General features: G+C 34.0%; 1 protein-coding gene across 2 annotated transcripts in view; it reads right to left on the minus strand.

Annotated features, from left to right (window-relative positions):
* Positions 1-277: 277 nt before the first annotated feature.
* LOC127732566 (uncharacterized) overlaps positions 278-21,556 on the minus strand; it is a 29,377-nt gene continuing 8,098 nt past the window's right edge. The window contains exons 2-3 of one of the 2 annotated variants that reach the window (XM_052241621.1): positions 20,660-20,745; positions 278-2,400 (exon numbers count right to left, since the gene is read on the minus strand). In XM_052241621.1, the coding sequence (XP_052097581.1) occupies positions 336-1,796 (1,461 nt within the window). In that variant the 5' untranslated portion in view covers positions 1,797-2,400; positions 20,660-20,745 and the 3' untranslated portion in view covers positions 278-335. Of the gene's footprint in view, positions 2,401-5,222; positions 5,572-20,659; positions 20,746-21,556 lie in introns of those variants that run through there. The other variant, XM_052241620.1, reaches the window with a different exon arrangement.

Raw genomic sequence — 21,556 nt, forward strand, 5'->3', positions numbered from 1 at the left:
GTTAAATATTTATTGTTTATTTGTTCTAGTCCTTAACATGCATGAAATAATTGCACTTTAAGCAAACATCAATCAATCATAAATACAACTGTTGTGACGTCTTGTGGAAAACATTCTTTGTTTTCAATTTTGCCACACCTCAACTTTAAAACAGACATAGCTTAAAATCATAAATCAAATATTCAAATTTAGGGAAAAGTTATTCCAAACAAGGCCCTTATCACACCCTGTTCTTTAAACGAATTGTGGTCTTTCGGACAATGCATGTCAATCAGCCGACGATACATCTGTTTTTATTCTAAGTGTATGTATAATATCAAAGATGATCCAAGTTTTTATTTTTTTTGGATTAATAATTTCAATTTACACCAGCGGGCGAAATGGCTTGAGTCATTAGAAAAATAAGAAAACATTTGCTCTCCCATTCTTTCCCTAGCTCGACAAACTACTTCCTCCGGCTCATAAGTTTCAAACTCACCACTCGAGTAATCAAATACTGAAACGGATCCATTAAATGGAACTTTCAAAATACCACTTTGTATTTTGTTCTGTGTGAACGGTCCCTTGAATGCATAGTGGGCAATCTCGCACTTAATATATTTTTCTTTACGTTTAATGACATCCAGAACCACTGAACAATGTAGAAGTCCGTAATATCTATACATAATTATGTCCCCTTGGTGTATGTCTTCTTTTTGTTGAACTTTCTTCCTTGTTATACTTAGCAATTTCTCATTTCTCTCGAAGCACATTTTGCACAGCATACCATGGTCGTATTCGACCTGGTTTCTTAATAGTTCGTTACTTAGGCCACGAAATTTGTTTCGTAATAGTATTTTGAGAACAACTGTAGCCTTTCTTATTTGAATGCTGAGCCTTCTTCCAGTAACGCACCAAGAAGCAAAATGTTCGCAATTATTATCAATAACACTGTACCGAAATTCATGTTGATCACCATCTAAAGCCTCAGATGCCCGTTTAACTACTTCGTCGGGACTTTTCGGTTTTATTCTTCCCCAATATTTACAAATCATTACTGTTTTTAAATCGACTGTTTCAGTTTTACGTTTTAATTTGACAATTCGTTCTCTACGACGAAAAATATCCCTAATTGCACCCTTGTTTGTCTGATGAATCAATTCTAAACTAATCTGCTGAGTATTATCATCCTCTGGTTCAATTACTTTCACTACAATTGCGTGATGGTCATAAAAACTCCTTAAAAGAATTATATGGTCGCCTTTGTTGATTTCCTTCCAGTTTTTAACTTGTACTGGTTTAATACAATCCATACAACTTTTACCAACCTCACTCTCATCATGCGGTATCGATTGTAAAGATGTGTCTAAATCTTTTGAATCCGTACTATCATCAGGAACGCCCAAAGACAATCGGTCTCTATTCGGTTCTATCCCATCAACATTTTTTGTTTCGAGTAAATAATTGTTTTCGTTTTCCACGAGTATTGATTCTGAGGTTGATTCAATGTTTATGTTGAATGGAGAGTTCCCCATCTCATTGCCCTTTTCAGTAATATCAGCACTCCCTGAATCATTCCTTTGTTTCTTTTTTGAATCATTTCTTATGAATGTATTGACCTCCTTATCACTTATTGCGTCTAAATCCAATGGTTTCACCTTTCTCGTAGGTGTGTTTTCCCTTGCCCAATTAGCAACAGTTATATGCGATGGGGGTCTCTGCATCATCGGAGAATCTTCTAGCTTAGAAATGTCTGTTGTTGGATCTAAAACATTTGGATCGCCTGGAGATTTGTCTGTTTTAATATTCTTGCCCATTTTATATTGATTTTATTTTTTGTTTTTATGATCAACATCATGATCATTTGACAGAGTTCCAATATCAGTAGCACCACATATGTCTCCAGTTCTTTGTTGTTGAGTTTCGTTTTCCTTAGATATTACAGATTCAGATTTATCGTTTATACTATAGATAAACACTTTGTCTTCTGACTGGTTTACAGTGTCAGTATCGTTTTGACCCAAAGGCTCAAACTGTGTTTCGTCATTTACAGTTTCTAAATGTTCCTCATTAAAGTCTTTCTGGTTGATAACCGCCTGCTGGCCGCTGTTAGTACTAGTGTCCCTTATTTGGTTGTCATCTTCAGTAGCATCTTTCAATTGACTTTCATTTTTACCAGTATCAAGTAAAATATTATCGTCCATGGTGTCTTCAATTTTATTCAGGTCGTATATCGTTTTAGTGCTTCCTCGGTAGTGATTTTAAGTTGATCGTTCTCTTCAGAAATGACTTCAGGCTTTTTTCTTCTTAATGCAATGCTAATTTCTCTATGACTTATCATTTGTAATTATCATGTCCATGTTGTTTTTTTTACTTTCAGTTGCATTGGTTGTGAGTACAGTTCAAGAATTTATATTTCCACTGAAAAAGAATGTGAATGTATATATCTTATAAAGGATGTCTGGTACTCTGTTTCAAAACAACAAGCTTTTTTAAAGACTTTGATACAATTAGAGTATTCATATAACAGAACTAAAAAACAAAAAAAATACAAGGACCGTGTGCTTGTTTTTGAAATATAAGCCATTGAAAATTTCATTGAAATAGTTTTCTCTATATTTTGCATACATTTAAAACTGACACCTTTTTGCTTTCAAAAACTCTGAAAACATAACGATTTTATAAGATTTTCAAAAATGACTTTTTACACCATATGTTTTAAAATGATGAAAAGAAACGTAAGGGTTAGCGGGCAAAATTTTTAATGACACCTCATTGATAAAACCAGAGAATTCCGAATATCTGGCAAATTTTCATCAGCAACCACCATTGATAAGTTATACCTTGTGGCACATTTTTCACATACTAGTATCCTCTTCCATTAGCTAGATCAATGTTTATTCTTTACATTGATGCAAATATTATTTTTCCATGTTTTCTCAGCAACACAAATAAAAGCTTCTTAATTTTGTGTACCAAGATTAATATTTAAGGATGTTCGCTTGTCTTGTTTTTTGACTTTTTGTCACAAGGTATAACTTATCAACTGTGGTAGCTAAGGAAAATGTGTCACAAGTATAAATTATTAATGGTGATCGCTGAGGAAAATGTGCCACAAGATATAACTTATAAATTGTGGTAGCTGAGGAAAATGTGCCACAAGGTTAAACTTATCAATGGTGGTCGCTCAGGGAAATGTGACACAAGGTATAACTTATGAATTGTGGTCGCTGAGGAAAATGTGCCACAAGATATAACTTATAAATTGTGGTCGTGGAAAATGTGCCACAAGGTATAACTTATCAACTGTGGTCGTGGAAAATGTGCCACAAGGTATAACTTATCAATTGTGGTCGTGAAAAATGTGCCACAAGGTTTAATTTATCAATTGTGATCGCTGAGGAAAATGTTCCGCAAGGTATAACGTATCAATTGTGGTCGTGGAAAATGTGCCACAAAATATAACTTATCAATTGTGGTCGTTGTAAATATGCCACAAGGTTTATCTTATCAATTGTGATCGCTGCAGAAAATGTTCCGCAAGGTATAACGTATCAATTGTGGTCGTGGAAAATGTGCCACAAAATATAACTTATCAATTGTGGTCGTTGGAAATGTGCCACAAGGTTTATCTTATCAATTGTGATCGCTGAGGAAAATGTTCCGCAAGGTATAACGTATCAATTGTGGTCGTGGAAAATGTGCCACACAATATAACTTATCAATTGTGGTCGTGGGAAATGTGCCACAAGGTAAAACTTATCAATTGTGGTCATGGGAAATGTGCCACAATGTATAACTTATCAATTGTGGTCGTGGGAAACCTGCCACAAGGTATAGCTAATCAATTGTGGTCGCTGACGAAAATGTGCCACAAGGTATAACTTGTCAATTGTGCTCGCTGAGGAAATTGTGTCGCAAGGTATAACGTATCAATTGTGGTCGTAGAAAATGTGCCATCAGATATAACTTATCAATAGTGGTCGTGAAAAATGGGCTTTAAGGTATAACTTATCAATTGTGGTCGTGGAAAATGTGCCACAAGGTTTAACTTATCAATTGTGGTCGCTTAGGAAAATGTGTCACAAGGTATAATTTGTCAATTGTGATCGCTGAGGAAAATGTGTCACAAGGTATATTTTATCAATTGTGATCGCTGAATAAATTGTGCCACAAGAACACACTAGCAATGTTTCTGAAAGAGTAAACCAATATGAACCTTGGAAACAAATATCATATCTAGAAACTCTGGTTTGTTGTTGCAAAAAAATAGTTGACACAAATGTGTTACAGGCGGACGGACGAACCGACGGATGGACATAGGTAACCCGGTATATCCCTACTTTGGAGATATGATGCAATTGTATGTTCTCATTGCTCAATTTATATTTCTAATAAACTATATATTAGAACGCATAAAATTGATTCCGGTCGATTGATAAGGTTTAAAAAGTATATTCACATATAACCGACAAACCATTAGTAACCATGGTAACACTAGACTGTTTTGATGGATGTGCTTTCTTGAAAAATCTACATCGGGTAAATGATACTGTATTTTACAAAAGACGTGTGTAGTCCCATATCAGGTAAATCAAAATGTTTAAAGTGTTCTACAAAAGATGTGTGTAGGTTCATATATTATGAACGTGGTTAAATCAAACATCAATTGTATCCAAAGTTTATTGACCGTTTGAACATATATGTTATTTTGAAGTTATTCAACTGAAAGTTATAAACAAACACATCGATGTTTTATTCACGCAAACACAAGTTTAACTAGAGTATGAGGTTTTCCTATAATACTATTTGTTAAATGTGTATGTCATCTATATGGGTCAACTATTTAATGAATACCACAAAAATGTATTAACAACCGTACTACAAGGTAAATCCAAAAGGGTTATACAAACTGACAAAACCAAACGCAAGACTATATATTAATCAAAATGAACAGCATACATTAAAAAAACAACAAACAACTCCTTCTGTAACAACATTATAGACATGGAAACAAAGAAAAACGAAAACGAAGAATGGTACAGACAGTCTGAGACAGGCTGTATGATAGCACTCTCAGACATATCTATTATACTCCTTATACCGGTCACTTTATGACTTGAAAGTGTTAATTAATTGTAAACAGTATGACAAGATAAGAAAACATCTAGTAATACATTTAAATGAAAGCATATTGCACAAAATGTAAATTAACAGAAGAGAGAGAGATTGAAAAATCTTACCGATCTACAGCATGGATAATTCAGAATGATTTCTTTCACTAGATATAAATACTAATGCCTTTGATAACTTGTCCCGCAACTGACTTATCCTACATGTTAGTTTACACACATATTCTTTCATAACGACAATCCTTGAGAAAGTCCTGTGAATCATTTGCTACTAAAAATACTCTCTCATAATTATATCGATTTGAGTTTCACAATGTGTTGTTCAAGTACTACTCTGGTGATAAGTCTTATTCGGTAGGTCACATTCGCGGAAAAGAGGACAGGATAGTGGTTTCGACAATTTGAACATAATTGTCTGTTGTCATTTGTAAAACAGATATTTCATAAACTTTACATCCTTTTTATCTGTCCAACAGCAATGTATATCACTAGTTGACACAAAAAATGTTATATTGATCCATGTGAAATTGTGAACTTGTTCCTAAACCATTGGCAAATAAAATAAAGGACGAAAACGAAAAGATGAACAAAAACATTTACATACGAATTTTTAAGGTGCTAGTTAACAAAAAAACAGTCCGCAATAAAATATGCTATGTTAAAACTAACAAATCATCTGATTCCGCGCGCACCAACTAATTTTTGTTTGTCGTATTAAATAAAGATTAAAAAGTAACACATGCCAATTTTCGAATCATGGGGTGCTTGCACGTGGATCGGATAAAACATTTATAAGTGACAAGGTTGCTATACACTATTTTCCGCTAAGGAAAGTTATTTCATCCTCTGCATACCGACTGCCTCGCATAAGTTTAACCTAATTAAAGCACAGATATAACAAACATAACAATCTGGGTATGAATTCATTACTTTTTAAGCCTTAATTTCACAAAATCTTCCAGAAGTTGTAGTATGGGAAAAGGATATAAAATCAGTTTGTGTATTTTAGATATTACATTGTAGTTTTAAAATTAAAAAAAAAATAAAACCAGAATAATTACAAAATATTTCATGTAACTAACATTATAAACGTGCAGTCATAAAATTAAGCAGAACATTAAAGCAGCCCTATGTTGCAAGGGTGAAATTTAAACATATAGATTATACACACAGCATTTAAAATGGTTTATATATAATCTAAAAAAAAAACAACAGTTGTATACATTTAGAAAAATACAGCTAAGAAATTTAAATCTGAATGATGGCACTACATTTATATCAGCTACCACACAACTGTTTAATCAAACTTTTAAAAATGACTTCTTGAAGGTTTAGTGTGTTTCATTCAGTGCATGCAGGTATAGCTTAAAATTTCTATCTTGCTTATATATGCATGTTAAATAACCAATTGCAACAACAAATTGCCCGTCCTTTATCTTATTCGACCTATCGTGCAGAGAATCCGGGTCGGTTCGCCCTAGTTCCAGTTTGCCCTAATACCTGTTCATCCTGGGCCTGTTCGATTTTATATCTGTTCTCCATGGGTCCGTTCGCACTGCTTCTTATTTAATTTTATTTTCTTGTTGTATATTATATAAATAAAGTATGTTATATTGTGTTGATAATTTTGAATATTTATGCTTTGTTGCTGCAACCAGATAATTATTTTCCTTTGATTTGCATTGAAGTCTACACGAAATAAAAGCTTAATATTGAAACTTATATCGTGCAGAAAATGTAAATCATTATGAGAATGAGAATGAGAGGTTGATTAATCTTCATGATCAAATGTATGGATTATTCAAAATGATTTATTTTAACGTGACATACTAATGCCTTTCATTACTTATCCCTCATCCATCCGACTTATCCTGCACCTTTGTTTTACACATTTCAGTCAACTAAGAACATTGCATAACAAAAATCCTCGAGAAAGTCCTGTAAATCAATTGGTTGCTAAAAAGTAAAATAACAAAAATACCGAACTTTGAAGCAAATTCAAAACGGAAAGTCCCTAATCAAATGGCAAAATCAAAAGCCCAAACACATCAAACGAATGGATAACAACTGTCATATTCCTGACTTGGTACAGGCATTTCCTTATGTCGAAAATGGTGGATTAAACCTGGTTTTATAGCTAGCTAAACCTCTCCATTGTATCACCGTCGCATAAAATTCCATTATGTTGACAACGATGTGTGAACAAAACAAACAGACACAAAATAGGTGAAAATGTCAAAAATAGGAGTACAGCAGTCTACATTGTGTTATAATCTTAATCACTATAAAAACAAACAAATATGTCAATAAAGAAAAACAAAAAGGCTGATAGACGAAGCACATTAGCAAAAACGAAAGACAAGAATACAAAAACTTACCATAGCACAATAACACGATGACGGGATATATAAGTACCGAGCCATGATTATGTCGATTTGGATCATATAGTGTGTTGCTCAACGATCTTAATTTGTATTTTATGGACCGTTGTTTGAATGATCCTCTTTTTTAATTAGTTGTTGTTTGTTTTTCTTTGAATTATTTTTTTTATTGCCCCTTCGTTTATCTCCACTAGCTTTCAAGCCTCAAATTATCGGTTAGTAAATTTATTATATTTTACATTTTGATCTAGCCAAGCTAAGTTTTTCAAATCACTCCGAATTATAAGATGTCAGGAGACAAGTGATACAAATCTTTTGATTCCATTGAAAATGAAGGACGGGGTTATTCAACATTGAGTTTAAAAATTATCCTCTATGTTATAGTTTTTTTTTATTAAAGTAATAAAAAATGGATTGTCCCAATAAGATGAATAGTTAGTACGTTTAACTTTAAGAAAATCGTTCTATTGATTTGGAGAACTTTGATAGTTCTAAAGATGTCACGATTAAGCAGGCTAAAACAGCCTAACAATAGGCGAAAAAAGAATTTAAAGAAATGATTGATTGTTTGATTGATTGATTGTTGGTTATGTAAAGGCCAGTGGTAAAGATTTCATGCATGTTCAGGACGAGAACAAATTCACAACAAATACAAGTAGGTCCTGTAATAAAGGCCGTCCGAGATGAAGATCGTGGCCATTTTGGACTGCCATTGGGAAATAAGAGTATATTGGATAGGGACAGAAATTGTTGTAACTTGCAACAGGACCCCTCAAAGAGTTGTTGCTAAGGTTTTTAACTTGCAAAGTGCGTGGCACTATCTCTAAGAGCGGACGTGGCTGCATACGTGTACATCCCGTTCAGCCAAACGGACGCCCCACAAAAGATGTACGGCCGATCAGAAGGAGACCTAAGTGACCATATTTCTATTCCCCAGTCACCAAAGGGGACATTTTGGAAATGAATAGTCTAGACTGGTACTAATCGTAAAAAAATAACCTTGTCCAAGAAATGGTGAAAATGAATATTTTGTTCTACAAAATGCAGGACTTTGCATGAAAAAATTGTGTAAAAATAGTGTGAAAATCATTTTCGCGCTACATAAATAAGCCGTACTATCAAGTGATGTAAAATGAATATTCTATTCGCCGAAAAAAAAAAAACCTCCCACTGAAAATCAAATGGTCCACTAAGGCTATTGAATTTTATCATATTTTAAACCGAGCATTTTTTTTTAGTTTTTGTCATATACATAGGTAAAAAACTTACTTCATAATATTATTATAATAATTCTTATTCAATATAAGTAACTATCCTTAAATATTCATAATGAAATCCAAGTTCCTAATATCTAGTGTAATGTTCGCATAACCCACACAAGGCCTACATAGACTATTGACTGCATGTAGTCAAAACCTGTTTTTTAACAATATGTAAACATTGATGTTTATCAATGGGAACGTAATATAGTTCAGTTTAAGTGTTCAATACACCTACACCAGACCGGGTTTAGCTCAATGGGAACACGGCCTCAGTCATCGTAATCGCTCAGCCTTTTATACATAATACAAAATGTACAACATATATAACATAGAATCAATTTTATTAAAGTTAAAAAAGTTTAAATATAGAAATATGTGGACTGTACCTCCCAAATCTTCCTTAAAGGCAAATACATGTAATAATTAATTCGGCTACAACTCTGGACAAGAAGCCTGATTTTATATACGTGAATTATTGATCATGTTAATTACAGTATTGAAAATACCTAATGAGACTGACACACGATACCCGATGAGACTGACACACGATACCCGATGAGACTGACAAACGATACCTGATGAAACTAGCACACGATACCCGATGACACTGACACAGATACCCGATGAAACTGACACACGATACCCAATGAAACTGACACACGATACCCGATGAAACTGACACACAATACTCGATGAGACTGACACACGATACCTGATGAGACTGACAAACGATACCTGATGGATGAGACTAGCACACGATACCCGATGAGACTGACAAACGATTCCTGATGACACTGACACACGATACTCGATGAGACTGACACACGATACCCGATGAGACTGACACAATATCTGATGAGACTAAAATATGATACCTAATGAGACTAACATAACACCTGATGAGACTGACACTAAATACCTGACGAGACTGACACACGATACCCGATGAGACTAACACTAAATACTCGATGAGACTGACACACGATACCCGATGAGACTAACACTAAATACTCGATGAGACTGACACACGATACCCGATGAGACTAACACTTAATACCTGATGAGACTAACACACGATACCCGATGAGACTAACACTAAATACTTGATGAGACTAACACACGATACCCGATGAGACTAACACTAAATACTCGATCAGACGAACACTAAATACCTGATGAGACTAACACACGATACCCGATGAGACTAACACTAAATAACTGATGAAACTAACACACGATACCCGATGAGACTAACACTAAATACCTGATGAGACTAACACTAAATACCTGATGAGACTTACACTAAATACCTGGTGAGACTAGCACACGATACTCGATGAGACTGACACACGATACCCGATGAGAATAACATTAAATACCTGATGAAACTGACACACGATACCTGATGAGACTAACACACGATACCTGATGAAACTAACACTAAATACCTGATGAGACTAGCACACGATACCTGATGAGACTGACACACGATACCTGATGAGACTAACACACGATACCTGATGAGACTAACACGCGGTACCTAATGCGACTAACACTAGCTACCCGATGAGACTAACACTAAATAACTGATGAGACTAGTACACGATACCCGATGAGATTGACACACGATACCTGATGAGACTGACACATGATATCGTTAATTATCACACGATATCGTTAATTCTGACACATGATACCATTAATTCTAAAATATTTGTAATGTCTGTAATGAATAAAATTATGTCAAGTAAAAGTCAATTGATATCTTCCACTTCATCGTCACTTAAAGTAAAACTTAAATTATGCACATATCGATGCTTTCAAGTTAAAGTGTTCTTAAAGCAACACACACCGTCAAACATGTCCCATAAACTTCCACAGATGATATGAAGTTTACATGCATAAATCGATTTTACACATGTTTATAGAATATGAAATCACAAATCAGTATCTTTAGGGTAGTTTTCTTTATGAAAGTCTGACAAATTTGGCAATAAAAAAAACATCAACCAAAGCAACAAATGGAACAAATGTATAATATCTGTCAAAATTCTCGTCCTGAATATGCATGAAGTAATTGCTAACAGTTCAATTTGTTATATTTCTGACAATATTAACGGTATCGTTTTAAAATTGAAGGGAAAATCATACTCATTAAGCACCGATGATATCTTATATATACATTATTTCCCAAAGATATGTTTACTTTTTTTTCAAATAACTACAACGGACTCATTTTTCTAGTAAAACTGATAAAAGGGACGTTCATTATGTTTATAACTAGGAAACTTAAGTTTCATTACTTTTCTCTTCAAACAATCCCTACGAGTAAACAGTTGTTCTTGTCCTCTGCTTCTGATTTGTAAATTGGTCCCCACACTTTGCTTCCTAAGTATACTAGTCCATGTTCCATGTTTTGCAAGACATATCTTAACAAAAGTTCTCAGAAAATCAATGCAAGACATATTTTACTAACTGCATACTCAAATTATATTTATGTGGACAACTGATCGCTGATTTATTTCGAAATTCTGTCTCTCAGACAACGAAGAATTATATATATACATGACTTTATTGTCATTCTATCTCACTTGTCATCTGTAACTTTCCTAGTTATTATAATCTAAAGTAAGTAACAGTATTCCATAATTATCTGGATTTTTCGTTCGAACCCTCCAGTAAAATACTTGGTATCTATAAAGTTCGAGTACATATCTTTTCACTACTATATAAAAACCACACACGTTTCATATATATGATGCCTTAAGTATCCGTTATAAGTCTATTGCGCAGGTGTTTTCGACTTATGAGTTTGAATGTCCCGTTGGTATCTTTCGCCTCTTTTTTAAATCAACGCCTTAACAACTGGGCAGCAAATCTATTTAATAAATATGATCAAGATGTGTATTTCCTGGTTAAACGTGTGTGTGCGTGTGTGTGTGTGTGTGTTTGTGTGCGTGTGTGTGAATGTGGTTGCTTTTTAAGGAAATTACCTGAAGCAGGTAACTTGACTGTTTGCATTCCTCGTTTAAATGCTGACTTTTAAGTTTTATACAAAAAACGTTAGGTATTCATCACATTCGCACGAAGCTTTATTCATTCTTACATTCATCCTCTGTACAACTTATGTTTGAACACAGCTGTTACAAACCCCCATTCGTCCAACAAAACTTGCAGCTATGATTTCGGATATTGCAAGTCAGTTTTGAATGTCCCTTTGGTATCTTTCGCCTCTCTTTCATAGCCTTTTCAAACCAGTTCGCATTGGTTAAGATGAAAAAGAAAAAAGGTCCTTTCTAAAACTCTCCTTTGCAAAACAAAGGTCTCGATGCCATCAACTTGGTCAATATCCGTCATCATAAATCAGTTCACTCGAAAATACCTCCTTGTTTTAAAGGTCAGTCTGTACATATCATGTCTTACAACTATACCAAACCAATTACAACTAAAATGTGTAACTACAAACACGTGTCGCAGGATCTCAATATTGACGACTTCAAGTTTAAACCTCCTGCTTGAACCTGTGCTAGTTCCCCGTTCATATATAATCCAATTGGCCACGTTATTACTGGTGACCTAAACATTGTCACTTCTCTGCGAAATGTGTTATCCAAAGGCCCATACATATTGCGAGCCTTAATCCATCAATTTGAAACACAACTTCAAAATACTGATGGACTCAGTCGAGGATTATACCAGGCAATGGGTTAAACTCGTTCCGAATGGATTAAGGCTGTGAGGTCGTTAAAACAAATCAGAATTAAAAAAACTGAATGGGTCTATGAATACCCATGCTATATCAATCTTTTTAAAGCCCCAAATGTTGCAAAACACATGTCCTACCTCCATGACAAATATGTTGTTGTCCCCGCATATAAAGCCCCAAACAACATCGTTTTGGTGTGTAAATCACATTACATTAACACATGTTTCATATGAAGATACCGCGAAATTTGTGTTTTATTGTCTTTGTCTATTATATATGAAACTGTTTTGTCGATTTTTGGTTATTAGTTGTATGAGCGAATATATTGCTTGACGCAATCGTCACCTCTTGTCTTTTCTAGGTTTCTGGCGCCTATCAGTTGTTGTATTTTGTTGGTTCTTAGGGTTGTCAATATGTTGTGCAAAGACCTACCGCAAAAGCACAGGCCGAACCCTCTCTACCAGTAACGTAAACGGTTGAGCTACCGGGGTATAATTCCATGAGACATAATATAGACGGAATATCCGTTTACCTATAAAAACCCGTTGCAATACATTACGGTAAACTTTTCATTTGTTTGCCTTTAGGCTTTCCTTGTGCAGATGAGTCAAGAGGTGCGATTCCGACGCATGAAGTAATCAAGTTTCGTTTTCATTTTCTTTACACTTGTATTTATATTTTACTTAATTTGTACCTTATCGGAAAATTATGTTTTAATTAACTGTATGTAATATCAACAGCAAAAACGTTTGTTGCTTTTTTGATTTTTTTTTGGCGTCTTTGTTTTTGTATGTACTATCAATATCAAGGACATTTTTTATTTGTGTCTTTGTCAGATTTGTTTTTATGTTTGTTTAACCCTTTTAATTCAGCTGTATAGTATGTCTGTAATGTATGTTTGCACTGTTTTGACTGCTGGAATCCAATAATTGTCACATTAACCAATTATGATTGTTTGGGTTGCTCGCCCAATTGTGTCTTTTTAACGGAACTATAAACAACTTGCATACAAGTGAGAGGTTTTGCTAGCTATACAACCAGGTTTTACCCACCATTTTCTTTAGATGATGTCTGTACCAAGTCAGGAATATAACAGTTGTATTTCCATTTGTTCCTTCGGTTGATATAGTCCTACGTTTAATTTTTTTAGTTTTTACGGACTTGTCCCTTTTTCGAATTTACCTTGGAATTCGGTATATTATGTTCATTTCAAGATTTAAGCACTATGTAAATGAAAATTTTGTGTGCAAATCATTCTAGTTCATTTCGTATGAAATTGATTAAGTGTTAGCAGAAATAATCGAAAATTAAACCATCCGTTTTCAATTCGTTCAAATTGATAAAAAAAAGCATGATAAGCCGAGGTGATTTTTTTTAAGGGATACTATCCGTATCTTCATCTCTTAATATTGGATTATCAACCATGATTTTCCATTGGACTGATCAATGGAAGTTTAGTACAAACTGCTATCCAGATACAAGAAACCAATTTGTTACAGTATTTTTTCATAAAGATTATTTTATTCACACCATTATCATCCTTTCCAACAAAACCAATATTTGTTTGCAACAATTGGATTCTCATATAAAAATAACTAATGGAAATGTGGTATGATTGCCAATGAGAGAGATATCCCCAGAGTTCAAATGACATTGCTGTAAGCAATTATAGGTCACCGTACAGCATTATGACAAAAAAGACCTACCATATAATCAGATATAAAAGGCCCCGGCATGAAACATTTGAAACAATTCAAACGAGAAAAACTAACAGCTAATTTAAAACAAATCAATTTGCGAAAAAAAAAAATATGACACACACGAACCAAAACTTGTAGATCCTCAACTAAGAGAACATATGTTAAATGTCCAACACTTATATCTCAAAAAGTAATAAATATCCTGACGAATCATTAGAAACATAGAATTGAATGTTTTAAGCAATAAATGCTCTCATTTTTACGAAATTAATTTTTGAAATTCGTTATATTTTCACCCACAAAGTAAGCATTATCAAGTCCTTCTGTCGTTATTTAGTTTGTCTGCGAGTCGGCTGAACTAACACTCTATTTGACGGAAATGAATAAGATTTCTACTGTGAAAATGCACCGCATATACAATTGAAATGAATCGCACCTACAGTGAAAATGAAAGTTATGTATCATTATTCGACAGTTAACATGAATCGCTTAACGTAAGCAGCACAATGGAATTTAACTCTATCAACAAACTAAATTAAAAAACCTGTTTAAAGTTATACAACATTGATGATTATGTTAAAAAGTATATTTTTCTGAAAATAAAACTTTACAGCTGATTCGAAATCTCCTGCACGCTCTGTTCGTGGAATATTCTCGATATCTACCTATTTGTGTATCGTTTTTACATCTGGGTGGCTGTAGGAGTGGTATATACCCGTTTGCATCTCTTACATGCATCATGAGTTATTAAAACAATCCATTTGATATATCATTTATCATTTTATTCCAAAATGATAAATTTTTCGTCTGTTTATTTATCATTCTACATTAGAAATGTATGGCATATACAGTGAAAATGGTATTTCAGGATCCGCACTTTATATACACTGGTCACTAGCAGTCTATTTCTACGAAAATTATTTGGACTGTTCCTTACATAAACGATTATGTTAACAGATTTACCATCATACTTAAGTAAGGCCCATCCTAAGACCATATTAGGACACCTAAATTGTTGTCATAAAATTTTAGGACAATTCCATATGAAATTTCCAAAGTTAGGACATGTTTGATAAGCCCACTTAGAACAAAGAAACGTCTTAAGACGATCTTAGGACATGTCCTAGTCCTAGTCCTAAGACCGCTTAGATAAACATCGTACATGGTACGAATATGTCTTGTACACGAACAGACATGCATGAGTAATTCATTACTTTGTGGTAGTGGTATTAACCATATGTGGATTCTAAAAAAACTCTAAAGAATTTCTGGATAATTTCAAATCTAGATCTTTCTCTGAAATTAATTCTATTAAAACTTTTGATTTTTCAACCCTGTAAACCACCATTCCCCATGTGAAATTGAAAAATCGTCTAAAAGAAATAATCCACTATGCTTTTGAATATAACAATGGTAGCTTACGCTATAAATGTATTACTTTGGGATACCATACGGCATATTTTGTTAATAGTGAACAAAAAGGTAAAACATGCTTCACTGCTGATGGCCACCTCCGAGTGCGGGATTTTCTCGCTGCGTTGAAGACCCATTGGTGGCCTTCGGCTGTTGTCTGCTCTTTGGTCGGGTTGTTGTCTGTTTGACATGTTCCCCATTTCCATTCTCAATTTTATTCACAGGGGAACAAGTGATCAGTATGCTCATTCGGTATTCAAGAGCTTGCAGCTGCTACTCAGACTATATAAAACGTCACCAGTGTTTGAGTAAAAAAGTTGATGAACCAGGGTTATGTCAAAGAACGTCTCGTCCTTTTTCTAAAAAAGTTCATCGGAAGATACCAAGACCTGGTTGATAAATATTCCGTATCAACTTCACAAATAATACATGATGGTCTTGAAGTATAAGTTCTAGGTACTGACGTTGTTTATCATCTTAATTACGTGTCATACTGTTCTTTTAATAGTCTTTGTAAATTATTAACCTTAACTGTTTAGTACATTTTTGGTAATATCCTTTTGGCGTGGTTCGGTACTTATACATCCCGCCATTGTGTTATTGTGCTATGGTCATTTTTTTTTGTATGCTTGTCTTTCATTTTTGTTTATGTGATTTGTCTATATGCCATTTTGTTTTTCTTTGTTGACATATTTGTTGGTTGTTATAGTGATTAAGATTATAATACAATGTTGACTGCTGTACCCCTATTTGTGACATCATTGCCTATTATGTCTGTTTGTCTTGTTCACACATTGTTGTCAATATAATGGAATTTTATGCGTCTTTCATACAAGTGAGAGGATTAGCTAGCTATAAAACCAGGTTTAATCTACCATTTTCTGCATAAGGAATGCCTGTACCAAGTCAGGAATATGACAGTTGTTTTCCATTCGTTTGATGTGTTTGAGCTTTTAATTTTGCATTTGATAAGGGACTTTCCGTTTTGAATTTTCCTTGGAGTTCGGTATTTTTGCTATTTTAGTTTTTCCTATCACCAGCTTCGGTACTGGCATGAAAATACGGATATTGTGTTATTAAAGATTTTATTTCAAAATTTTGAAAATTATTTTAAATTAAGGAATATATCTCCCTCATGCAAAGCTCTGATCCCATGTCGTCTTTGGCTATACTTTTTGTCCTTTATTTGTTTATAAGCTCTTCATTGTTTCAATAAGTTTTTGGATTTTCAAATATTTTGGCCTCGAGCAACACTGAAGAGACATTAATTGTCAAAATGAGCATCTAGTGCACAAACATTGGTGCCTTTAATATTATTCCTCATACAGAGACCAGATTCTATATAAATGTAATACCATAGTTCCTCTTTTTTAAAACTTATAGGGGAATATGTACTTATATCTTTATATTTATGTGTATAATGTATATTGTAAATTTTAATAACGATCCTGTAATATATAATTAGAAATATCTGTATTCGTATGCATAAAGCAAACAGGAAGCATATTAAAAATAAATCTGACAAGAAGAACACTATAAATGATGGACAGACGGAAGCACGAACGAACAAACGGACATGTAAACCATTATATCCCCTCCTTTGAAGATGAGGTGTATTTATATTGTCTCATTGCTCGATATCGCTAATTAACTAAATAATGCATGAATTCAGTACAAATTGCCAATGTTATTAAATGTTTTATTTCCACAAATTAAATTTACAAAGGTTTGGGTAAAACTTTTCGCAAATGCATAGATTCCCATCGCCAACATAATACTAAAACCTCAAGACTTGACACCGTTTAAATAGAGTCGTAAAGACTAATTGCCTATTAACAATAAGTATATATATTGTTAAATTAACGGTGTTACGGGAATTCTTTAGCTAAGTTCTATGACATACTTAGCAAGGGTCCCTTCTCAAAAGTCTTCCTATTTGAAAGTCTTGTTTTTGTTAGGTGCTCTTTCAAATTTTTACTGCGTTTATATGCTATGATAGGCATTTCTTAGAATGTTTTACAATATTCATCTCTTTGCCAAATCTGCCAAAATTCATGGATAAGTGTACGACAGACGAAGTTCATCTTCTACATCTAATAGATAGATCGTCCGAGAGTTTGCCATGCAAAATGTCAACAGAGTACACAAAATATATTCATCAATTAAACGATACAATTTCTTCAATTTCTCGGTAGCATGTATCAGTTGTACGCAACCATTTGAAACATGGCATACAGATTGGGTTTGGTCTACATCTCACTAAATGATGTTAATAGTCCTTGATTGTGTTGAAAATAGTTCGTACTACCTTCCTGATTTTCAAGTCGATCTATGTGAATATACATATTTCCCATTTATATGTTCATGCATCAAACAATCAGTAAGATCTACACACATTTAAAAAGACTCCTTTAGTAGAAACATCCGGTAATGGGCAACACTTAGGTATCTCATTTATCTCACATGTCGCTTAGATATTTGGTATATGATATCAAACAGTTTATACGCTTTTGAAACTGACCCTGTTTTACCAAATACTTTTCCTTGTAAGAGTTATCTCCCCGAACACTGTTTTTCTTGTTATTTCTAATACTTCGCAACCGTAAAAGAAACCGACAAATTTATTTTTCCAAATTGCTCGTTATATCCTCAGGATGTTCTGTTTAATTTTGACCGAAGCGGTATAGAGATTCCATATGAGAGTTATTTCCCCTTCTGTATTTGATATAAGTGAAATGTATTTGTAACTGGTAAACCATAAGTGATAGAGACCTAGGGTCTTTTGATTTGAGGTCCTTGGTCCATTTAAAAGAAAATGAGGTCAAGGTCAAAGGTCAAGGTCATGTTCTAAATTTTGATTTTGGCTTGTTATCATTTATTTTCAGAAATTGTATAAGATATCGACAAAATATTTTTACAGAATTGTTATTTGCGACATGTCGTACTTAAATTTTAGTTGAAAGGGTATGTAGCCATTAAATGGGAGTTTTCTCCCCTCTTATGTCTTATTTTAGCTGTATGGTAATATAACTTATTAACGATATATAGTAGAGATCTAGAGTCTTTTGATTTGAGGCCCTTGTTTTATGACCTAAAAATTGGGGTCATGGTCAAAGTTTGATTTGACGTTCTAGATTTTCACCTTTGCGCTAACTTCTTATTGGTTCAAGATAAAGTCAAAGGGTCTTTTACATTGGGTTACAGATATATATGACATTGATAAAGGTCAACCGGAAGTGACCTTTCGTAATGTTTGCCTTACTTCATGTATAATTTACTAGAACTTTATATTTTTGGAATCTGTGTGAAGTAAGGTTCAAATCTAACCGAAAGTAGCATTTTATAAACCAGACGTACCTTCTTATCTCCCTTATTTTTCGCAAAACTATAATAAAACCATATATATTTTTGGAATCAGCAGCATAAATTAAGCTATTATCTTAAACAAGAATAGACATTTTAAACCAAAATTTATTTTTTTCCCATCTAGATTTGTCTATTTAGGGTGGAAAACCTTAAATTGTTCAGAGTTTTTAATTATTATTAGGTCTTTCCACTTTTCGTGGAAAGACCTTTTGCTTTTCTTCTGATTATTTTTTTTTTCTTCTGCCGTCTGAGATGCTTTATTGTTTTACAACATATCGAAAGGATTTTTTGGCCAATGATGTCGTACAGTAATGGGAATTTCAAAACTCACCCTGTGTAACCGACCACTTATTCGTATAGGAGTTATCTCCCTGCGTCCCCTTTTTCTTGTTATCTACATATCTCTTAAACCGTAAAAGATTTAACAAACTGTTTGCACCAAATTGTTCGTCTGCTCTTAAGAATGTTTTGGTTAACTTAACTGATGTGATTGGATGACATCTTATGGGAGTTATTTCCCTTTGAAAATTTAACATAGGTGATATGTTTGGTAAATTCATACATAAGTCATAGAGGCCTAACGTCTTTTGATATGAAGTCCTGTGTCCATTTGAATGAAAATTGAGGTCAAGGTCAAAGGTCAAGGTCATGTTCTAAATTTTCAATTTTGCTTGTTATCTTTATTTAAAAGAAACCGTAACATTTAATGATATGATGTGTTTGCCAAATAATTGTTTACGATAGGGCGCAACTTCAACCCATTTAAGTCGAAGTGTTTTGGTCAACCCTTATAGGAGTTTTCTCCCCTGATGTATTTGAAATCAGTATTACTCCGCAATCATACAAGTGAATGACCTGGGTTCTTTTGATTTGAGATCACTGACCTATGACCTTGAAATTGAGGTCAAGGTCAAAGGTCAATTTGACGTTCTAGATTTTGACCTTTGCTAAAAATTCTTTATAAAACAATTAAGTCTTCTGCATTTGGTTGTAGATATTTCACCATTTATCAGGTCATCCGGAATGACCGTATTTTAACCGGAAGTAGCCTATTTCAGACTTATCCTATGAAAAAATATCAGAATTCTTATTTTTTAATATCAGTTTTAAGCAACAAATTACCAGGAGTGACATTTTCCAACACCGTTTTTTAAATTTCATTGTTTATTATCGAGGTGGAAAGACCTTCAATTGTTCTCTGAACAATTGGTTTTTAATTATTATTCCTTTTTTTTCCGCCAAACTTTGACAAAATTTCCCTCAGTAACGTACAACATGTCGCGTTCTGGTTCACACTTTGTATCGGTGACATATATACCTATCCGGAACTCACCCTGAGAGTCGTAAAATTTTGTCGGTCCGGAGTTATCTGCCCAAACCTGAAAACCTTGTTATCATTCAAACACCGTAACAATAATTAATAAGTAGAAAAAAAAACGAAGGAGTGGAATTTGTTCAGGACCAAACCCTGGGTCTTCGTTACATTTGGATCGAAAAGATTCAACGACTCATTGGTAAGGTTATGCCCTTTGAAAATAAACCGATGTCGGTTGGCCACTAAAACTCAGAAACCGTAAGTAGTAGTCACCTAGGATCTTCACCAATGAACATCAATAAATGTGACCATGAAAATGCCTCAAGGTCAAACTTTTACGTTGACTTTGACCTTTTACCTAACACCTTGTTATGGGATGATCACAGAAACCATGATTATACTTACGGAAGTCTTGTATAGCGGAAAATGTTTGGGTCATGAAGGCGCAACTTTGACCTTGCCGTAAGTGGCATAACCCCAGTTAACGGTTTCTGAAAAGACAAAATAAGCTTTAACTAATAAACTAAAGGTCCTAGACCCATGGGGGTCTTTGCAATGACATCGGGGACCAATGATCTTGACAGAGGTCACAAGGTCAAAGGACACGGTCATGTCCTAGATAGCAAATTATGTGTTTTGACCTTATGAATTGTTTTATCTGTGTTTTAAAACTTTTTTAAGGTTGACCTTGACGTTTGACCTTACTACTTGTTTTGGGATATCTCAGAAACCCATATTTGTACAGGAATCGTCAATAGTAAAAAATGTTTGGGAGAGATTTGACCTATCCGTAAGGGGCATAACCCCCGTTTACGGTTTCTCAAAAGACAAAATTAGCTTTAACTCATAAACTAAAGTTCCTAGACCCATGGTGTCTTCAGCAAGGACAACGGGGATTAATTACTTTGACAAAGGTCATAAGGTCAAAGGTCAAGTTCATGACCTAGATCCCAAATTTGTGTCTTTGACCATATTAAGAGGGTTTTATGCGTGTTTAATGCTTTTCAATGCATTTACATCTATTTAAACATATATTTTACATTTCGAAAAGGAAAGACCTCTCAATTGTTCACCGTTTCTATGTATGTTGGCGTTTGTTTTTGTTGCAGTTCAGTGTTTCTGTTGTTCCGATGTTTTCCTCTTATAGTTGATGTGTTACCCTCGGTTTTAGATTGTAACACGGATTTGTTTTCTCTTAATCGATTTATGGCTTTTGAACAACGGTATACTACTGTTGCCTTTATTTATCAGCAATCAGTATTAAAACATTTGACTTTTCTACACTTTACACAGGTATTCCCC

The sequence above is a fragment of the Mytilus californianus genome, unplaced genomic scaffold, assembly GCF_021869535.1.
Source record: "Mytilus californianus isolate M0D057914Y unplaced genomic scaffold, xbMytCali1.0.p SCAF_25, whole genome shotgun sequence".
Taxonomy (NCBI): domain Eukaryota; kingdom Metazoa; phylum Mollusca; class Bivalvia; order Mytilida; family Mytilidae; genus Mytilus; species Mytilus californianus.